We start from the raw sequence: 17,069 nt of genomic DNA, 5'->3' as shown, positions 1-17,069 counted from the left end.
AATGTTTGTTCATCTGTATTCATAAAATGTATGTTTTGCAGGCCTGCCGTATCCCAAACAAGCACCTCTTCTCACTAAATGCAGGAGAGCGAGGATGCTTTTGTCTTGCTTTCTCCCACAATGGAAGAATATTAGCAGCAGCCTGTGCCAGCCGGGATGGGTATCCCATTATTTGTGAGTAATGATCCTATCTGTTTAGTCTAATATTAGACTATGAGAGGATTTTTTTTGTTTTTTAAAATTCATTGAAATTTTAATTTGTCATCCACCCATGCTACTGAATTAAAATAGATTTCCTCAATTAAAGTCACAATTCTTTTTTAATAATTTACACTATACAGTATATGTCCAGGAATAAAAATGAGAATGGTCAAATGAAGGATAATAAATTTTTTAAAGTATTCAAGAGGTACTCTTTGTGTATTTTCTATTTTAAGTATAGAAAATTTGCAGCATATAGGATTAATAAATATCTTGAGGAATTTTAGTCCAATTTTAGTCCTTTGATAATAGTGAGAATTTGATTAAGAAAGCCCTCAAATCTGTTATGTGGTGAGACAGTAGAAATTGGCTCAGGAATACCTAGATGAAGAATTTTAATTACAGTAGATCAGCAGAGAGGCCAAAGACCTACTCTTAAAGTACCTTTAACAAATGGAGAAACCACGTTGACAAGTTATTTCTGTAACATTAGAGATATTTTTTCAGTGGGCATTCATGCTGTTCTAGTCATAGAGGCATGAAATACTTTCCCTTCTTGTTTAATGGTGAAAACCAGCTCATCTCAGCAGGAAGTAGCCAGCTGTTCACAGACGTCTGCCCCGAGCACTGACATTGAGTTTTCCTCAGCTTCACAGTTTATTATTCCGGAGCTGATTGGCTCTTTTTTCCCGCAGGGACTCATAATTGGCTTGATTATCAGCTATTAAGTAAATATGAAATAATGTTAGCTTTAGATGTACAAAGTTACCATGTAGTTTGATTATGACTATGCTATTCTGCTGTTGTTAACATTCACTTAAAGCTATGCATTGGGGGGAAAAAAGATTCTTAAGAAAACATACCCCCAGAGTATTAATAGTGATTTTTTTTTTCACTATGCACTGGGCAGTGAAAGAATTATTTTCATTCTAATGTGTATGTTTTTAACATTTCCGGGATAAATATGTGTTACTTCATGCTTTAAGAAAAACTTGAATTTAGATATACTTACAGCTTGAATCTAAAAATATTTTTTAAAAAAGAAGAATCTTTGGTTTTTGATTATGATGTATCTGCTTGGAATGTGTTCAGCTCGTAGGATGTGCAGATTAATGTTTTTCACAAATTTGGGAGGTTTTTCATCTTTATTTCTTCAAATGTTATTTCTGTCCCTTTCTATTTCTTCTCTTCTTCTGAGACCCCCATCATTTCTGTGTTGGTGCACTTGATGGTTATGCAACAGGTCTCTGCACCTTTATTCATTTTCCTTCATTTTTTTCTTTCTGCCCCTCTGACTACATAATCTTAATTGAACTGTCTTCAAGTTTAGTCATTATTCTGACAGTTCATATCTGCTGTTGAGCCCCTCTAGTGAATTGTTTATTTCAGTCATTGTACTTTTCAACTCTAGAATTTCTACTTGGTCTTTTTTTATAACTTCTATCTATTAATTGCTAAGAAATAATTCTCACACCTTTGTTCTTCAGATGTGGTTTTCTTTGAACATACTTTTAAGAGAGGATTTAACTAGGAAACCAGTGTGATTGACAGTTCCTGTTGACTGCTTTTTTTCCTGTTTGTGGCTGTACTTTCCTGTTTTGTGTGTGTGTGTGTGTCTCCCTTGAAAACTGAATATTTTAAATATTACAATGTGGCAACTCTGGAAATCAGATTCCCTTACTTACCCACCTCCATCTGCCCGGCTGGGATCTGTTGTTGTTGTTATCTGTATAGTTATTTTCCTAGTCTTTATTCCTTGTGAGGTGCTACCCCTGGAATTTTTGCCTTGCTAGCTTGGTGGTCAGCTGATGGTTAGAGAGGGATTTTTAAATATCCTTGAGTAAACAGGTCTCCCTGCCAGTGCTGCAGGGCTGTGTGTGTGTGTGTGTGTGTGTGTGTGTGTGTGTGTCCGTGTGTGTGTGTCTGTGTTTCTGTGTGTGTTGGGATAGGCTTCCAGTGCTAAAGTAGAGAGTTTACAGCTTCACCTCCACCTTCACTTCCTGTTTGCACAGTTTCCCCAGGGCAGTCCCAGTAAGATACAAGGCCGTTCAGGTCTGTCTTGCACAAGTGTGTGCATGGCCTTTCATGTGTACATGTTCTTCTCAATTCCCTGGAATATACTGGAGCTTTTCAAAATACCCTGTGGACATCTCATTCCCAGTATTTCCTTTTGAGTTCTTTGGCCAGTCTCTGCTTAGCTCTTCCTGGTATCACTGCCTCAAAGGGCCACACTATGGATTATTTTATGCCCCCCAGGGTTAGGACTGTTCGCCCAGACCAGGCTCAGAACCAGGTCAGATAAAGCCAGGCCCTGAGAATGGAGCCTTGCAGGAAGCTGCCCAACCGTCCCACAGTTTTGTCTTGGGGATGGGCTTTGGAGGTCTTTAGGCCTCTTCTGCCCCATCTCATAGACACGAGGCTGCTGTTCTTTGCAGTTTCAAGGCTGTTGGTTTTCAGGGCGACTCTGGAGCTTGGGAGAGGAGAATGGGAACAGGACAACTTAAAACACCACAGAGCTCACTGTTGTTGCCAATATTTATACGTTTTTCTTTAGTAAAATGTTCCTCAGATTGTTATAAGCCTTTAATTCCCAAAATTTTGAAAAAGCTAATTTTGACAATTTTTACCAGTGTTCTCGTTGCTTTTGTGGGAGAGCAGATTTTCCAGAGTCTTTATTTTGCTATAGCTGAAGTTCTTCTGTACTTTTTAGTATTTTAAACAGCAGTTGGTTTTACCACTAGGTGGAAGTAGAGACTTGGAAACTGTTGTTCTCTGTTCTTAGAAGGTTTTACTATATACATAGCATAACAATACCACAATGCCTTGTTTATCAGATTAAATCTCTATTAATTCCTTATCATTTTTAGTATTAGAATTTTTCTCTCACAGTAGCAGGGTTTAATTTTCTCATTGCTTTGAATAGTTAAATTTTCCTTGAAATTTGATTGATTTTTGGATAAAATAATACTTTATTCATAAAAGCCCAAATTACAGAATCTTTGAAGTGAATTGCAATTGAAAAGTTATCTGTTTAATAAGTTGATTATCAAAGGTTATTAGGATTGCTTTGAAAAGAGATCAGAGGGGTGGGGGCGGGGGAAAATTTAAAAAAAAAAAAGAAAAGAGATCAGAATAATTGTTAACTGTAGCATATTATAAAATTTTAGGTATTTAAGTTCTTGTATCTAAAGCAATTGAAAACTTAGCTTTAAGTAGATTTTGACATTTTTTCATACTGAAAATGTCTTTGGTGATAATATTCTTACAGACAATGGCTACCTTATGTACAAATTATTATAGATGATGAATTTTTATATTATTCAGTTAAGAAACCTCTGGAAACTTACTAATTTGGGGAATGTTTTCATTAGTGTATGAAATTCCTTCTGGACGTTTCATGAGAGAATTGTGTGGCCACCTCAATATCATTTACGATCTCTGCTGGTCCAGAGACGATCGTTATATTCTCACTGCGTCATCTGACGGCACTGCCAGGTCAGTATACTTCAGAAGCGCTCACTGCTCTCTGTGCATGTTGTTGTTCAGCCACTAAGTTGTGTCCGACTCTTTGAAACGGCGTGGACTGCAGCATGCCAGGCTTCCCTGTCACTCAGGATCTCCTGGATGCTCAAACTCAAGCCCATTGAGTCAGTGAGGCCATCTAACCATTTCATCCTCTGTGTATGCTGCATGCCCTCCAAGAGAATGTAAATAGAATGTAAAGTGGTATAACTGCTCTTAGGTTTCAATTTTGTCTTTCTTATCAAGGGACTGTCATAAATATGCATCATACAGACTCACTGATTAAATAAGTTATGCAAACTTCTTCCTAAACACATGCTGTTAAATATATTTCATATATATATATATATACACACAATGTTTCTAATCCTCACTGTCTTTAAATGGTCATTTTGTACTGTTTTGATTAATACCTTGAAGTTATTAAACAACTGAGATTATTTTTCCTGGAATACAAGCTGTTGATGGCAGGGATTCCACCTGTACTGTTTAGCTGGATCCAGACCAAGACATGGTGCTGCTCAATGCATGATGTAGGGTCAGTAAATGAATATGCATGTTGCATTTTAAGAGTGTAATAGATTTTCAAATATTTGCATTTTTCAGAATGTCAGTCTTAAAATAATTTAACCCCTTCCAGTTTAATAAGTAGCAGTGTTAGTCACTCAGTCGTGTCTGACTCTTTGCGACCGCGTGGACTGTAGCCCCCACCAGGCTCCTCTGTGCATGGGATTCTCCAGGTAAGAATACAGGAGTGAGTCACCATACCCTTCTCCAGGGGATCTTCCCGACTCAGGAGTCAAACCTGGTCTCCTGCAGCATAGGTAGATTCTTTACTGTCTGAGCCACCGGAGAACTAGAAACCTACTATTAATCCCTCTTAACAACATCCTCAATAACCCATCTGGTTTCTTGTTCTTTCAAGCATAACCATTCTGTCTGACGCCAAGCTATGCTAGAGAAAAAGGCAGAACCTTGGTAAGACCTTAACTATGGATTTGAGAGTCGCAACATCCATAAGTTCTCATCTCTGCCGAGCAATCCTTTTGCTTATGTTTATTTAGCTGTTTTTTTCTCATTCCTCTAGCAGCAGATCCAACCAAATCTTACCATGCTTCAAGTTCTTTGCACAGTCTTAAGTTCTCTATACAGTCTTCCCACTTTCATTAAATGACTACCTTCAATTTACAGTGTAATTTAACCAGACATGAAATTCCTATATTTCTCTCTGGCTTACCACCTAATATCCATAAATTTGGGTTTCCCAGGTGGTAAAAATCCCACCTGCCAAATGCAAGAGATATAAGGGGTGCGGGTTCAATCCCTGGTTCGGGAAGATCCCCTGAGGAAGGGAATGGCAACTCACTCCAGTATTCTGGCCTGGAAAATCCCATGGACAAAGGAGCCTGGCAGGCTACCAGTCCATAGTGTCGTAAAGAGTTGGACATAATTGAAGCGACTTAGCACGCACGTTCATAAATTTACCCTTGTGTATCTCTGTTCATCTCTCTTAACAAAGAGATAGGGGTCCCCAAGATCCTTTATTCAGTGTCTTCTGTGGTTTGGTGTGCTTATCCTACTCTCTCTCCTCTTCCTCAGCTTTGAATCTCACTTGTGTGCTAATAACTTTGAGCTCCTTCTCTCTTTCAAATTCAGCTATTAACACACTCCTGCCTGGATTGCCCAATGGTACCGCAAATCCAAATCTGAAATCACCAAATTTTGTTTTCTGGTTTTAACCTTCATATAGTTTTTGTTTTGTTTTGTTCTTTTTTTTTTTAATTTAAATATTTAAAAAAATTTACTATGTTGTATTGGTTCCTACCACACAAATCAGCCATAATTATACATACATCCCCTCCTTCCTTAGCTTCCCTCCCCTCCGCATCCCATCCCTCCAGGTCATCACAGAGCAGCCGACTGGGCTCCCTGTGCTACAAAGCAACTTAGCAGCTCTGCATCTACACCTGATAGTGTATCTATGTTGGTGCTACTTGTTCTTCTCTCTCCCGCTCCACCGTGGCCACAAGTCCATTCTCTGCATCTCCAGATTTTTAAGTGCATCTCCTTAAGTGCCTCCCAAGCTGGGAACTTGGGAGGCATCTCCTTAAGTGCCTCCCAAGCTGGGAACTCAGAGTAAGACTCATCTTTCTTTTTCTCATCTAAGTAGTTCTGAGCTATATCAATTCTCCCTCCTTAGGCTCCCATTCTGTCACATTTCCTTCTGTCTTCACTGCTGTTGCCTTAATTCAAGCCCTTGTTATCTTTTTGCTTCAACTGTTGCTGCTAAGCTTTGCCAGTGTTCACCCTCTAGCTCCTCCACCCCTGCTATGCAAAAATCCTTTCCAAAACCATCTTTCATAATGTCTTGACTTTAAAAAGTCTTTGATTGGCACTGCCGTTTGAAAAAATGTGCTGGTTCCTTAGCATGGCATGACAGGCATGGCCCTCACCGACCTCCCATTTTCTCGTGTGCACTTGCCACAGTACACTCTGCCTCTTGCACAAACTTCTGAAACGCCCTTAACATCTCATCTTCTGTGGCATCTCCCTGTTACCTTATTGCCTCTTCCTATGCTTCCCGCGCTTCTCCTCCCCTTCCTGCCCAGCTCATTCACCCAACAAACATCTAAGTGCCTGTGCTAAGCCAGGATGGGCTCATAGTCATCACTTAAGACCCAGCTCAGATTTTACTCCCCCCCCCCTTTTTTTTTAAGATTTTACCATTTTTTGAGGTCAACTTGGATTTCCTCACACAACATATGTTGTATAAAGTATACTTTTTCCTTTGTGTAGCTTTGGAGTTGATCCTCATTTAGGACTGTTTGCATCCTAAAAACACTACTGTGAAGGGTTAACTGAGTGAAAAGAGTATCACTGTGGCTAGAAATAAAAAGATAGTGGGATTTTGAAAGAGATAAGGAATGCTTACAGTGAATGAACTAAAGTCAAAAGGGAAAGAACCAGAGTTGTTAATGCTCCCAAGTGGCAAGAAGTTGGGTTTTTGTCCAGGTCTTCTGTCTTCCCTTGAGGTCACCATCACCTGTTACTGTTAGCATCCTCTGAGTAACTCTTTTCCACTGGTTAGCTCTCTGCTAAATGGGTTTAATGTAAATCTCTGTCTTTAGTTATCTTCAGTAAAATTTGAGGAAGAAAAAGATCAGCAGCTCCCAATATAATCAGAAAAGCTTGTCCATGTGTAATGGCTCCCAAATATACCAATATGTTCTCACTTCATCCTCTCTTCACAACTACTGTTTTAACTTTGGTATATTCTTTTCTTTCCAGATTCAAATAATTTTTTGTATGTTCATCTAGTCTTTACAGATTTGTGTATAAATGTTCTCTGCTATCATCAGTCTGATTTTTTTTTTTTTCACAAACCCAGTAATACATTTCTTTTGATCTTAAATTCTACCATTGCTTGCTTGACTAAAGCCGTCACTGATACCAGTTCAGCATTTATATAAAAAGCTTCATTTTTGTGTTAAAATATTGTGTCTATTCAAATTACGTTGAGCTCTTTTTCCAGTACACTTGTCATTTCTTCTCATTATATAGTATTTCAGATGATGCTGCTAAGATTTATTAGCAGGCAACTGAAGTTTTACTTTCAGCATTCCCCCAAAATTAGTGATTTTTTTTCCCAGTAAGTACTGTATTTCATGTTAATGAGTTCATTGAAAGTTTCATGATGGTAAAAATGTTTATGCAGTGACACATGTGTTTTACTTTTACTTGAAAACATAGTCTTTCACTTCCTTCATTACTAGTTTGGATTCTTAGTAGTTGAAGATCATATCCTGTATTTTTAAGCAGCTGGTGAGAAAGCTTATAGAATGTTATTCTTGAATAGCAACTGTATTTTTTCTTCTATAGATAATTTTGAAAAAAACTTAATTTGCTTCATTTCTTAATAATAAAAAGGATAAACTATAAATCCCCATATTAAAAAATAAATTCTTCTAATTCTGATAACCTAAGTTTTTAAAAATCGAGTGCTTCACTCGTAAAGCACCTGTTTGTTCCTAGATTTTGCCTGTTTTTACACATTGACTTGCAGAGTATCTAGCCTGATAGTTTAACTCTTAGGGTTTACTTTTGTCAAGACTATAGCAATGACAATATTATTTTCTTTTAAATCACCTATTATATAAAGGCAAGATAATGAATATTAAACATAAAGTGAGTACTCAATGTTAGATAACCTGTTTCCTATAAAATACTGTGATTATTTTAATGTTATTTTGTTCAAGTACTTATATAGTAATTTGAAAGTGGCTTCTAAGTCTTTGAGATCTTTATGTTAATTATGCTTTGAAATTACAAATAAAAAGTTAATGGAGTACACTGTTAAGTCCTCAACTGTAAGCACTTTGGAAAAGCAATATACACAACATAAATGGGAAATCATTGAAATTTCTTCCTCTATTTTACTTTTTACTTATATTTTATTAAATGCAATATTTTACCGACTCTGCATTGTATTTAATCAATGTCAAGAATAGGTTGGTTTAAAAAAAATACAGACATATGCAAGTACAGTTTTTCATTTTGCAGTATAGATTGCAATTAGTAGGTGAATTAACATAACGCTTGAAAATAACTATAAGAAATAGCTTTGTCAAAATGTAAAGAAGTCTGGTCATGAAATATGATCATATTATTTTTATTGTTATAAAATTTACCATTGGTTGTTGTTACTTGCTTACACATTAAGTCCATTGCCTATATTGGTTCTTAGAGAAACGTCTGCCTTTCAGAAGCAATATGTAACATTTTTCTCCTTTTCCAGGATATGGAAAAATGAAATAAGCAATACAAATACTTTCAGAGTTTTACCTCATCCTTCTTTTGTTTACACGGCTAAATTCCACCCAGCTGTAAGAGAGCTGGTGGTGACAGGATGCTATGATTCTGTCATACGTATATGGAAAGTTGCTATGAGAGAGGATCCTGCCATATTGATCCAACAGTTTGACACTCACAAGAGTTTCATCAACTCTCTCTGTTTTGATATTGAAGGTATGTCTGAAATTATATTCAAATTGAAGGCTAGTTATGTGAAGAATTTTTTAAAACTTTTGTTTCACTAGTATAATTATTTCAGCTTGAGAGGGGCTTTATGTATTAGATAAAATTAAATATGTTTGTGCGTATTTAGATTGTTTGTGCAGATCATATGATAGACCTGGTCATAAATTTGGTGCTGCAGTAGTTGTTAGTTAATTTTAAAGTCAGTACATTTCTAAACATTTTTATTCAACTAATCTTTGCTGTAACAACCAGTCCTGTTCCAAATTTCTGAACATGTTTCATTGGATTGGTGATTGTTCCCTTAGTAGGTTTCTTAAAGGACCCTTTTCTGTAGATGGCAAAACTGAGGAAGATGGGGGAAAGATCCCAGAACAATGTTGAAAATATGTGTTTAAAATGTGGCAACAAGATTTTTTTAAGTACCTAAACATATGTTTATGGAAGGGAAATTTGCAATTATTTAAGGTTTAATATTAGAATATGAGTATTATTAATGGTATTTTAAGGATATAAAATATTTTATCAACTGAAAGACTAAAATTGTTGTATCTGTTTATAGTCACCTTTTCTATTATTTCAGACACTAGGTTTGTATAGCTGTAATTAATTAGTATGGGGTCATATCAAAATAATAATATTTCTAATGTACTCAGTTCGACCATAAGGATGTTTATAAGTAGGAATCCCTTCAGGAAAGGTCAACCAAGGATAGAAAGGCATCTGAAAACTCTGTCAGAGAAGTAGCTCAGATTATAAAAGGGAGATGAATAATTTCTTCAGGTATTTGGTTAAGGTGTGAAAAAAGTTAAGTCTTTCTGTGTTGCTCCAGTAGGTAGAAATAGAGCCAAAGCTACAGAAAAGCTACAGATTTTTCTTTGCTTAGAATTAGAAAGAACATTCTCACACACAGGGCATTTCATCAGTTGAATAAGCTAAATGTTAATACTTTTGTGTAAAATATTCCATTCACAGTTGCTGAACAGCCATCTTTTCGTATGGTTTCTAAAATGTTCCTAATTGTTTATGAAGTTGAATCTGATGACCTTTGAAGTCCCATTTAACTGTAGGATGGTTTGACTTTCAGAATTGATGTTAAACTGGAACACCTGTTACTTATTATTTTATTCATTCCCTAATCACTTATTGAGTTCCTACCAGGTCTCAGGTATTATTCTAACAGTATATATTAGAGTATAGGTGTTTCTCCAGGAATATGAAATGGGTTGTATAGGTTAACAAAAGTGAGCAGTACAGATCATATTGGAAAATTCAAATAATTTGTTTTGCGTTGGAATTTGAGCCATGTACACATGAACTGAGATGCTCATTTCATTTTGTTTTCGAATTCAAGTAGGTGACAAAAGAAAATAAATCACAAGTAACTCAAAAGGGTGAAGAAAATTGGGATCTCATTGTTTGCCTTTGGGGCTTTTTTTAAACTACAGTACCTTTTAATAGCACTTCAGTTTTTGTTTTGTTTTTTTTAATTGGGATGTGTTTGCCCAATTTCATACATAGTTGTTTCAACTTCTGTGTAACATTTATACCTGAGTAATTTTGTTCTTTTAAATAGGTCACCACATGTATTCAGGAGACTGCACGGGGGTGATTGTTGTCTGGAATACGCAAGTCAAAGTCGATGATGTACAACGCTCAGTGCGTCACTGGGGTGTTAACAAGGTGGAGTTTCACTTCGTACTTGGGGATTTATTTGAAAAAATTGGGAAAAATCACATGACTTAAAGATACAGGACATTCTGTTCACTCTTTTCAAAGGAATTAAATTTTTCTCAGTCCCTTGGAAGTCAGTTATCATGTCTTCCTGATAGCTAATTGATAACATAGTGACTTAGTGAAAATTTTCTTCACTTTAGCTGGGCTTTCCTTTCCCATTTTTGAGCCCTAAATTGCACTCTGGTATTCAGGGATCCATTGCTAAAATTTACGCAAAATGAGGTATATGTTATGTTATCATCTATACATAACAACTTATATTTTCTGCTATTTATGTTCTTTTATTTTCTTGGTCCAATAGCATCACTAAAAATGCCATGCTCAAGGTTTTGTTAACAGTGCTATCTCTCAAAATTATGTGATCAAGATTATGTATTAATAAATATGAGGAGGTCTGTCATTTAATCACAGTATGTTTCATTTGAAATATACAAAATTGGCCAAAACAAATGAGTAATCTCATTTTTGAAGTAGAGTGTTTTTAAGATGGCTTGTATACCAAGCAACTTTGTTGGTATATATTTAGTATGTTTTAGTTAAAAATACAAAACAAGTCATTAAATGAGTTAATTTTATATATATACTTATATATATATATCTCATATATATAAATACGCTATACCTGTGTTCTTTGGTTTTCTTGTTCTTCATAATAGATTGTAATAGTTATCCCTGTTTGAAGAAAGACACGTGAAAAAGAATTTCCATCAACTTTAGTTAAATCTGTTGAGTCTGTCAGATCAATTTAAAAACCAGTCTATTCTGTTTTTATTCATTCTTATCTAGTCTGTCAGATTAATGAATGATGACTTGGGATTCATGTTGTAGCAATTTCATACACTTTGCAAAGAACTTTCTAATTACTTATATATTGACAAGTGATTGGCAAGGCTCCAAAGGCCCCATTTCTAGTCATTTGATTCTGCAATGCAGAGTCTATTGTGTATATTAAAAATCATGTGTTTTCTTTCCCTCTGTGTAGTAACCAAAAGGCAAAGATACCTTGGAAATCTGCCACCTGGTGGTTACTTGAGACAGTCAAACAAAAAGTGAGGAAATTAGGGATGGGATGTCCTTTCAATAGCTTATGCCTGGGACAGACAGAGACTATGACTTCTTGCTTGGTTCTCTTCCGCCAGTGGAGTGGGGATGCTGGCTTATGCTCATCTGTCCTTAAGATGAAGCGTCCATGTGCTGTTTCACATGCTCCTTGCTATAGAGCGTGGTCTTTAACACCAGACCTTGATCATGAATATGATAAAAATATGAAGGAAATCATTAACAGATGCTACAAACACTAAATCTGCCAACTCTTTTCTCAGATTTATTCCTGACACTTATGCAGCCTTGTTTTTGATTTTGCACATTTGCATCTGTGTAAATGTTGCTCCAATTGCTCAAACCTTCATCGGTGCATCTTCACCTCCAAATCATTGTAGCTGGGCTCAGTAAAATCCCCATCTGTGGAGTCAGTGTTTGACTGTATTCTGGAACTTGTAAAAAAGTAGTTGACAGCAGGTTTCAGCACCAAACAGCAGACCCAGGGGTTCTAGTGCTGATATTAGGAATGTAGCAGTTTGTACCCCACCTCTATTGGTGCCAACCCACCTCTGAAGAGGAGACCCACTAGGAGAAGTGAGCGAAATAATAAGGGGACCTCGAGGGAGAAGAATGCTATTCAGAATTCTGACTGCAGGGTAAAGCAGACCTTCTCTTGACTCTTCAGACTTCAAACAGTTTTGTATTTGCAGTTGTTTCTTTCTCCTGGTAATCCAAACAAGAAGGGTTTTGGAAATCGTCCTTATTTATATATGGCTTGTTCAGGCAGATTCTCCTTCAGTGTTTGTGTCTTTCTTGACATCAGTAGTCAGGTCTACTTATAGACTTCTTCTGTAACCAGAAGATTTAGCTGCTTTAAGTATCCAGAAAAAAACTAAAATTACAATCTAAACTAAATTGTTTCATAATAAGATGCTGATAACTTATCTTTTTCACAATAACTGGAGGCAAATGTATGAAGAAATAATCTGAAACTGAAGTAGAACTGAGAGCTAATTCTATGATTTTGAACTTAGAAATTGAGGTTTCTTATATGATGATAAACAGACAATGTAGTAATAAAAGATGTGTTTTCAGAAAGTGCTTCTTATTTGGGAATATACTACCAACTAATTCAATTAGTATTAGAAACACTAATTAAATATGGTGTTACTTAGCAGCCCCAAACCACATTTTATCAGCTTTATTTTCATCCTTAACTTGAACTTACTTGGAATAATTTTGCTAACAATTTTAAAACATCTTGCATTGTGCAATTAAAAATGACCTCTTAAAATTAAATTTGTATACTTAAAAGGGCTTAACTTTAGACAAATTTTGTAGTTGTAATATTGCATAATCTTTTTAAACTCATTTTAGGAAATTAAAGAGAGTGAGTTTAAGGGAATCCCGATAAGTTACTTGGAGGTTCATCCCAATGGAAAACGTTTATTAATTCATACCAAAGACAGTACTTTGAGAATTATGGATCTCCGAATGTAAGTACATTTCAGTATTTGCAGGTTAAACACTCATAGAATAAGTAATGATCTAATGCATATTTATACAATGTAGCTGTGGTTCTCAACTAGAGAATTTTGTCCCTCGGGGGACCTCTGGCAGAGTCTAGAGAAACTTAAATGTCTATTCCAGTATCTAGTGGATTGTTACTCACTTACTCAGTGGTGTCTGACTCTTTGGGAGCCCAGGGACTGTAGCCTGCCAGGCTTCTCTGTCCCTGGAATTATCCCAGCAGGACTGATGGAGTGGGTTGTCATTTCCTCCTCCAGAGGATCTTCCCTACCCAAGAAATGAACCCGTGTCTCGTGCTGCTCCTGCATTGGCAGGTGGGTTCTTTACCACTGAGCCACCTGGGAAGTGGATAGAGACTGGAGATGATGAGCATCCCGCAGCGCATCCCCTACATCAATTATCTAACCACAAATGTGAATAGTTTTGAAGCTGAGATGTAGTCAACTGCTTTTTATTTTCACAATAAAAAAGGAGAAACTTCTGCCATGGACTTTTATCTCTGTGATATTGGTTTGGCATAGTAGTATGATCTAATATCACGCCTGAATGAGAGGGCTTTTGACTAGCATGACACTGGCATGGATGCTGTGGGAGAATGATAAGCAGAATTGGTTCATCGGGAGTTTAGAATGTAGTTGGTACTACCTCCAAAATAACTTGCGAAACACTTAATTAGCCTACAGTGTGACATCTTCAAGGGCTATTATAGAATCTGCTGTTCTTTTTTTCTTTCTATACATTATATCCAACATCATACCTGGAAGGCAGCAAGTACTCTATAAGTATCTTTTAATGACTATAAATATATAATAAAAGGATTATATTTTTCATGGCAACAGTGAAGCTGAATAGCTATAATAAAGCTTTCTGTTCAAGGCTGTGGAGAGTCTGGTCTTTGAGCTCAGTCTTGAAGGGTGCATAGAATTTAGATAAGATGGCAGTGTCCTCTCTAGGGTGGAAAGCCTGGAATAAAGTCAGGATGTGGGATAATAGAAGTTGTGTTCAAGGCAGAGTGAGTTAGTCCAAATGAGCTTTGGTTTCTTGCTGAGGAATGCTGAGAGACTAATCAAATAGAGATTTGAGCCAGATTTTAGAAGTCCAGGCCTGCAGAGTTTAGTTGTTCTCTTTCTAAGTAGTATAGTATTCAGCCCATGATCATGCCTGGGCTTTGGAAGAAAACTGCTTATATTCGAATACTGCCTGTTCCACCCCTTAAACTAACTGATTAGTCTCCCTGTACCTCTCTTTCCTCCTCACACAAATGGAAGAGTGCTACACCATCCTCATAAGTGTTTTGTGGGGAATAAACTAGTTTATACATGTAAAGTATTAGGTTGGCTAAAAAGTTCATTTGGGTTTTTCCATAACACCTTACAGAGAAACCCTGACGAACTTTCTGACCAACCCAATACTTAAATTAACAGAAATAGCAGAAGTTTTGACCCAGTAACCTTGGGTTTAGGAATTTATGTTAAGAAAATAATTGTGAAACTGTGCAATACACACACACAAGATTGTTCATAGAAATTATATTCATGCTAGGGGAAACATGTTGGATAACTCTTAGGATGCTGGAAATATCCTGAGAGTTACCCAAGAATAGAAAATTTCTTAAGATATATTTAGACAATGATATAATATATGCCTATTAAAATGATAATGCCTAATTTTTATTTCCTGACATGAAAGGCCATTATTCATGGTCCATTGTTGACTGAAAAAAGCAAATAACAGAGCCGTATATGCAATATCCTCTCTGTAAACCAGTGATGATAACAGTACCTGTGCTGTGCTGGGCTGTTGCTCAGTCACGTCCGACTCTTTGCGACCCCATGGACTGTAACTTGCCAGGCTCCTCTGTCCATGGGATTCTCCAGGCAAGAATACTGGAGTGGGTTGCCATGCCCTTCTCCAGGGGTTCTTCCCAACCCAGGGATCAAACCCAGGTCTCCCGCATTGCAGGCAGATTCTTTACCGTCTGAACTGCCTGGCTCATAATAAGTACTGAAAATGTTAGCTGTTATTATTATTCACACATTTAAAAGCCCAGAAGGTCACATGTCATATTTAATAGATGATTCAACAATGGTTTTTCTAATATTTCTGCAGTAATCAAGTATTCATTGATTTAAAAATTTTTTCACATGGAAAAAATATAAGAATATAAAAATTCTGTTCATTTTTGAGTAACCAATTCAAATACATCTTCTTTGCTCCATAGCTAGAAATCATCTCTCTCTCTCATCCAAATCTGCAAAGGACTTTTTCTGTTCTTCTTTTGTGGCAGTTTCTACATTCACTTTCTATTCTCCTTTGATGCATTTCTTCTCTCTCCTGCTAAATTATAAGCTCTCTGAGCTCTAGAACTCCCTCTCGTTTATTCTCTATCCATCATGGAATGTATCCTGTGTAACAGATGCTCACAAGTTGCTTGTCAAATGCAAATGAAGTATTGAAAAGTTTTTCTACCACCAGTCACTGAAATGGGTAAGACAAGTTACATTTATAAAATGTTTTTGGTTTCTAGATTAGCAGCAAGGAAATTTGTAGGTGCAGCAAATTATCGAGAGAAGATTCATAGCACTTTGACACCATGTGGGACTTTTCTCTTTGCTGGAAGTGAGGATGGTATAGTACATGTTTGGAACCCAGAAACAGGTAAATAGCATTTCATTGAACTTTAAAAAGATTTGTTTTGTTTTTGATGAAGTATAAAAACTGCTGTTTTATGTAATAATTTTCAAGGAAATTTTTAAGTTCTCAGTTATGTTTTTCAGAATTGGAAAGCTGATAATGAAATTCAGCTACAGTCCAAATCTTATTAATTCTGTTCTTTATGGTTTTGATATCTTAATGGATTTAGAATTTCACATTATAATTTAAGGTTTATTCTTTCCTTGCTGGTAATGAGATATTGTTGATCTCACAGAAGTATTTAATGGGGACTGTGATACAAAATTCAGTTATGAACTGAATTTAGAATTTAACTAGGTATACAAATGGTTAACCATCTACAGTACATTTTTATTAGAAACAAACATATTCTGTCAGAGTTTTGGATATTTGAAACTTAATAGCCATTTACCTGAATTACTATAATTCAACTTTTTCAATAAAATAAACTGTTACATTGGATAGTTCATTTGTGCTTCACTTTGCTTTTTTAAAAGAAAAGCCAAAACTACATAAACATTAGTTTAGCAATAGAAAGAATTTCATAAAATTTACTTTAAAATTTCTTTAATGAGCAGTATTTGACTTCATCTTTTTTATTTTCATCTCTCCCTTTAGACATTTTTGATTAATCAGTTCACTTAGGATTTTTTTTTTCTTCTTTGCTTTTTGAGTTCTGATTTTCAAAACTTCTGCTGTAGTCATTAATAGTATGCTGCTGCTGCTGCTGCTAAGTCGCTTCAGTCGTGTCCGACTCTGTGCGACCCTGTAGATGGCAGCCCACCAGGCTCCCCGTCCCTGGGATTCTCCAGGGAAGAACACTGGAGTGGGTTGCCATTTCCTTCTCCAATGCATGAAAGTGAAAAGGGAAAGGGAAGTCGCTCAGTCGTGTCTGACTCGTAGCGAGCCCATGGACTGCAGCCTACAAGGCTCCTCCGTCCATGGGATTTTCCAGGCAAGAGTACTGGAGTGGACTGCCATTGCCTTCTCCACGTTAATAGCGTGTGTGTATATATTTATTTATTTATTTATATTTATATTTAACGCAAATGGTACATCAAACAGCCTCTAGGAAAAAAAAATAGAAATATTAACTCCTCAGTAAACATCCCCCAACCAGAGAGTTTCTTTAATTTTAGTCCTGATTTTCCTCCCATAGTTCTCCCTGGAGTTGTTTGTTAGTTGGCATTTGCTCAGCTCTGTCAGATCTCAGATCTCTACAGATCTCTACTTCCAAGCTTTTTGTCTTTAGTTTGTGCCTTGAAACTCCATCAAGACATTGGATCGAAAAGAAGAAAAAGGAGGGCCAATAGAATGAAAAATAATTGTTT

The 17,069-nt window shown here is 36.4% G+C and overlaps 1 protein-coding gene across 7 annotated transcripts in view; it reads left to right on the top strand.

Moving 5' to 3' along the window:
* Window positions 1-17,069, top strand: part of AHI1 (Abelson helper integration site 1) — a 210,341-nt gene that overhangs the window by 50,479 nt on the left and 142,793 nt on the right. For all 7 annotated transcript variants that reach the window (XR_009690712.1, XR_009690711.1, XR_009690710.1 and 4 more), the window contains 6 exons: window positions 42-174; window positions 3,573-3,696; window positions 8,519-8,748; window positions 10,334-10,440; window positions 12,913-13,031; window positions 15,593-15,723. Coding sequence is in view for 4 of the 7 variants with exons in the window: in XM_061130460.1 (XP_060986443.1) it covers window positions 42-174; window positions 3,573-3,696; window positions 8,519-8,748; window positions 10,334-10,440; window positions 12,913-13,031; window positions 15,593-15,723 (844 nt within the window). In the remaining 3 variants the exon portion in view is untranslated. The remainder of the gene's footprint in view (window positions 1-41; window positions 175-3,572; window positions 3,697-8,518; window positions 8,749-10,333; window positions 10,441-12,912; window positions 13,032-15,592; window positions 15,724-17,069) is intronic.

The sequence above is a fragment of the Dama dama genome, chromosome 26 (genome assembly GCF_033118175.1).
Source record: "Dama dama isolate Ldn47 chromosome 26, ASM3311817v1, whole genome shotgun sequence".
In the NCBI taxonomy this organism is placed as follows: domain Eukaryota; kingdom Metazoa; phylum Chordata; class Mammalia; order Artiodactyla; family Cervidae; genus Dama; species Dama dama.
This window is presented reverse-complemented; position numbering and strand designations above follow the sequence as displayed.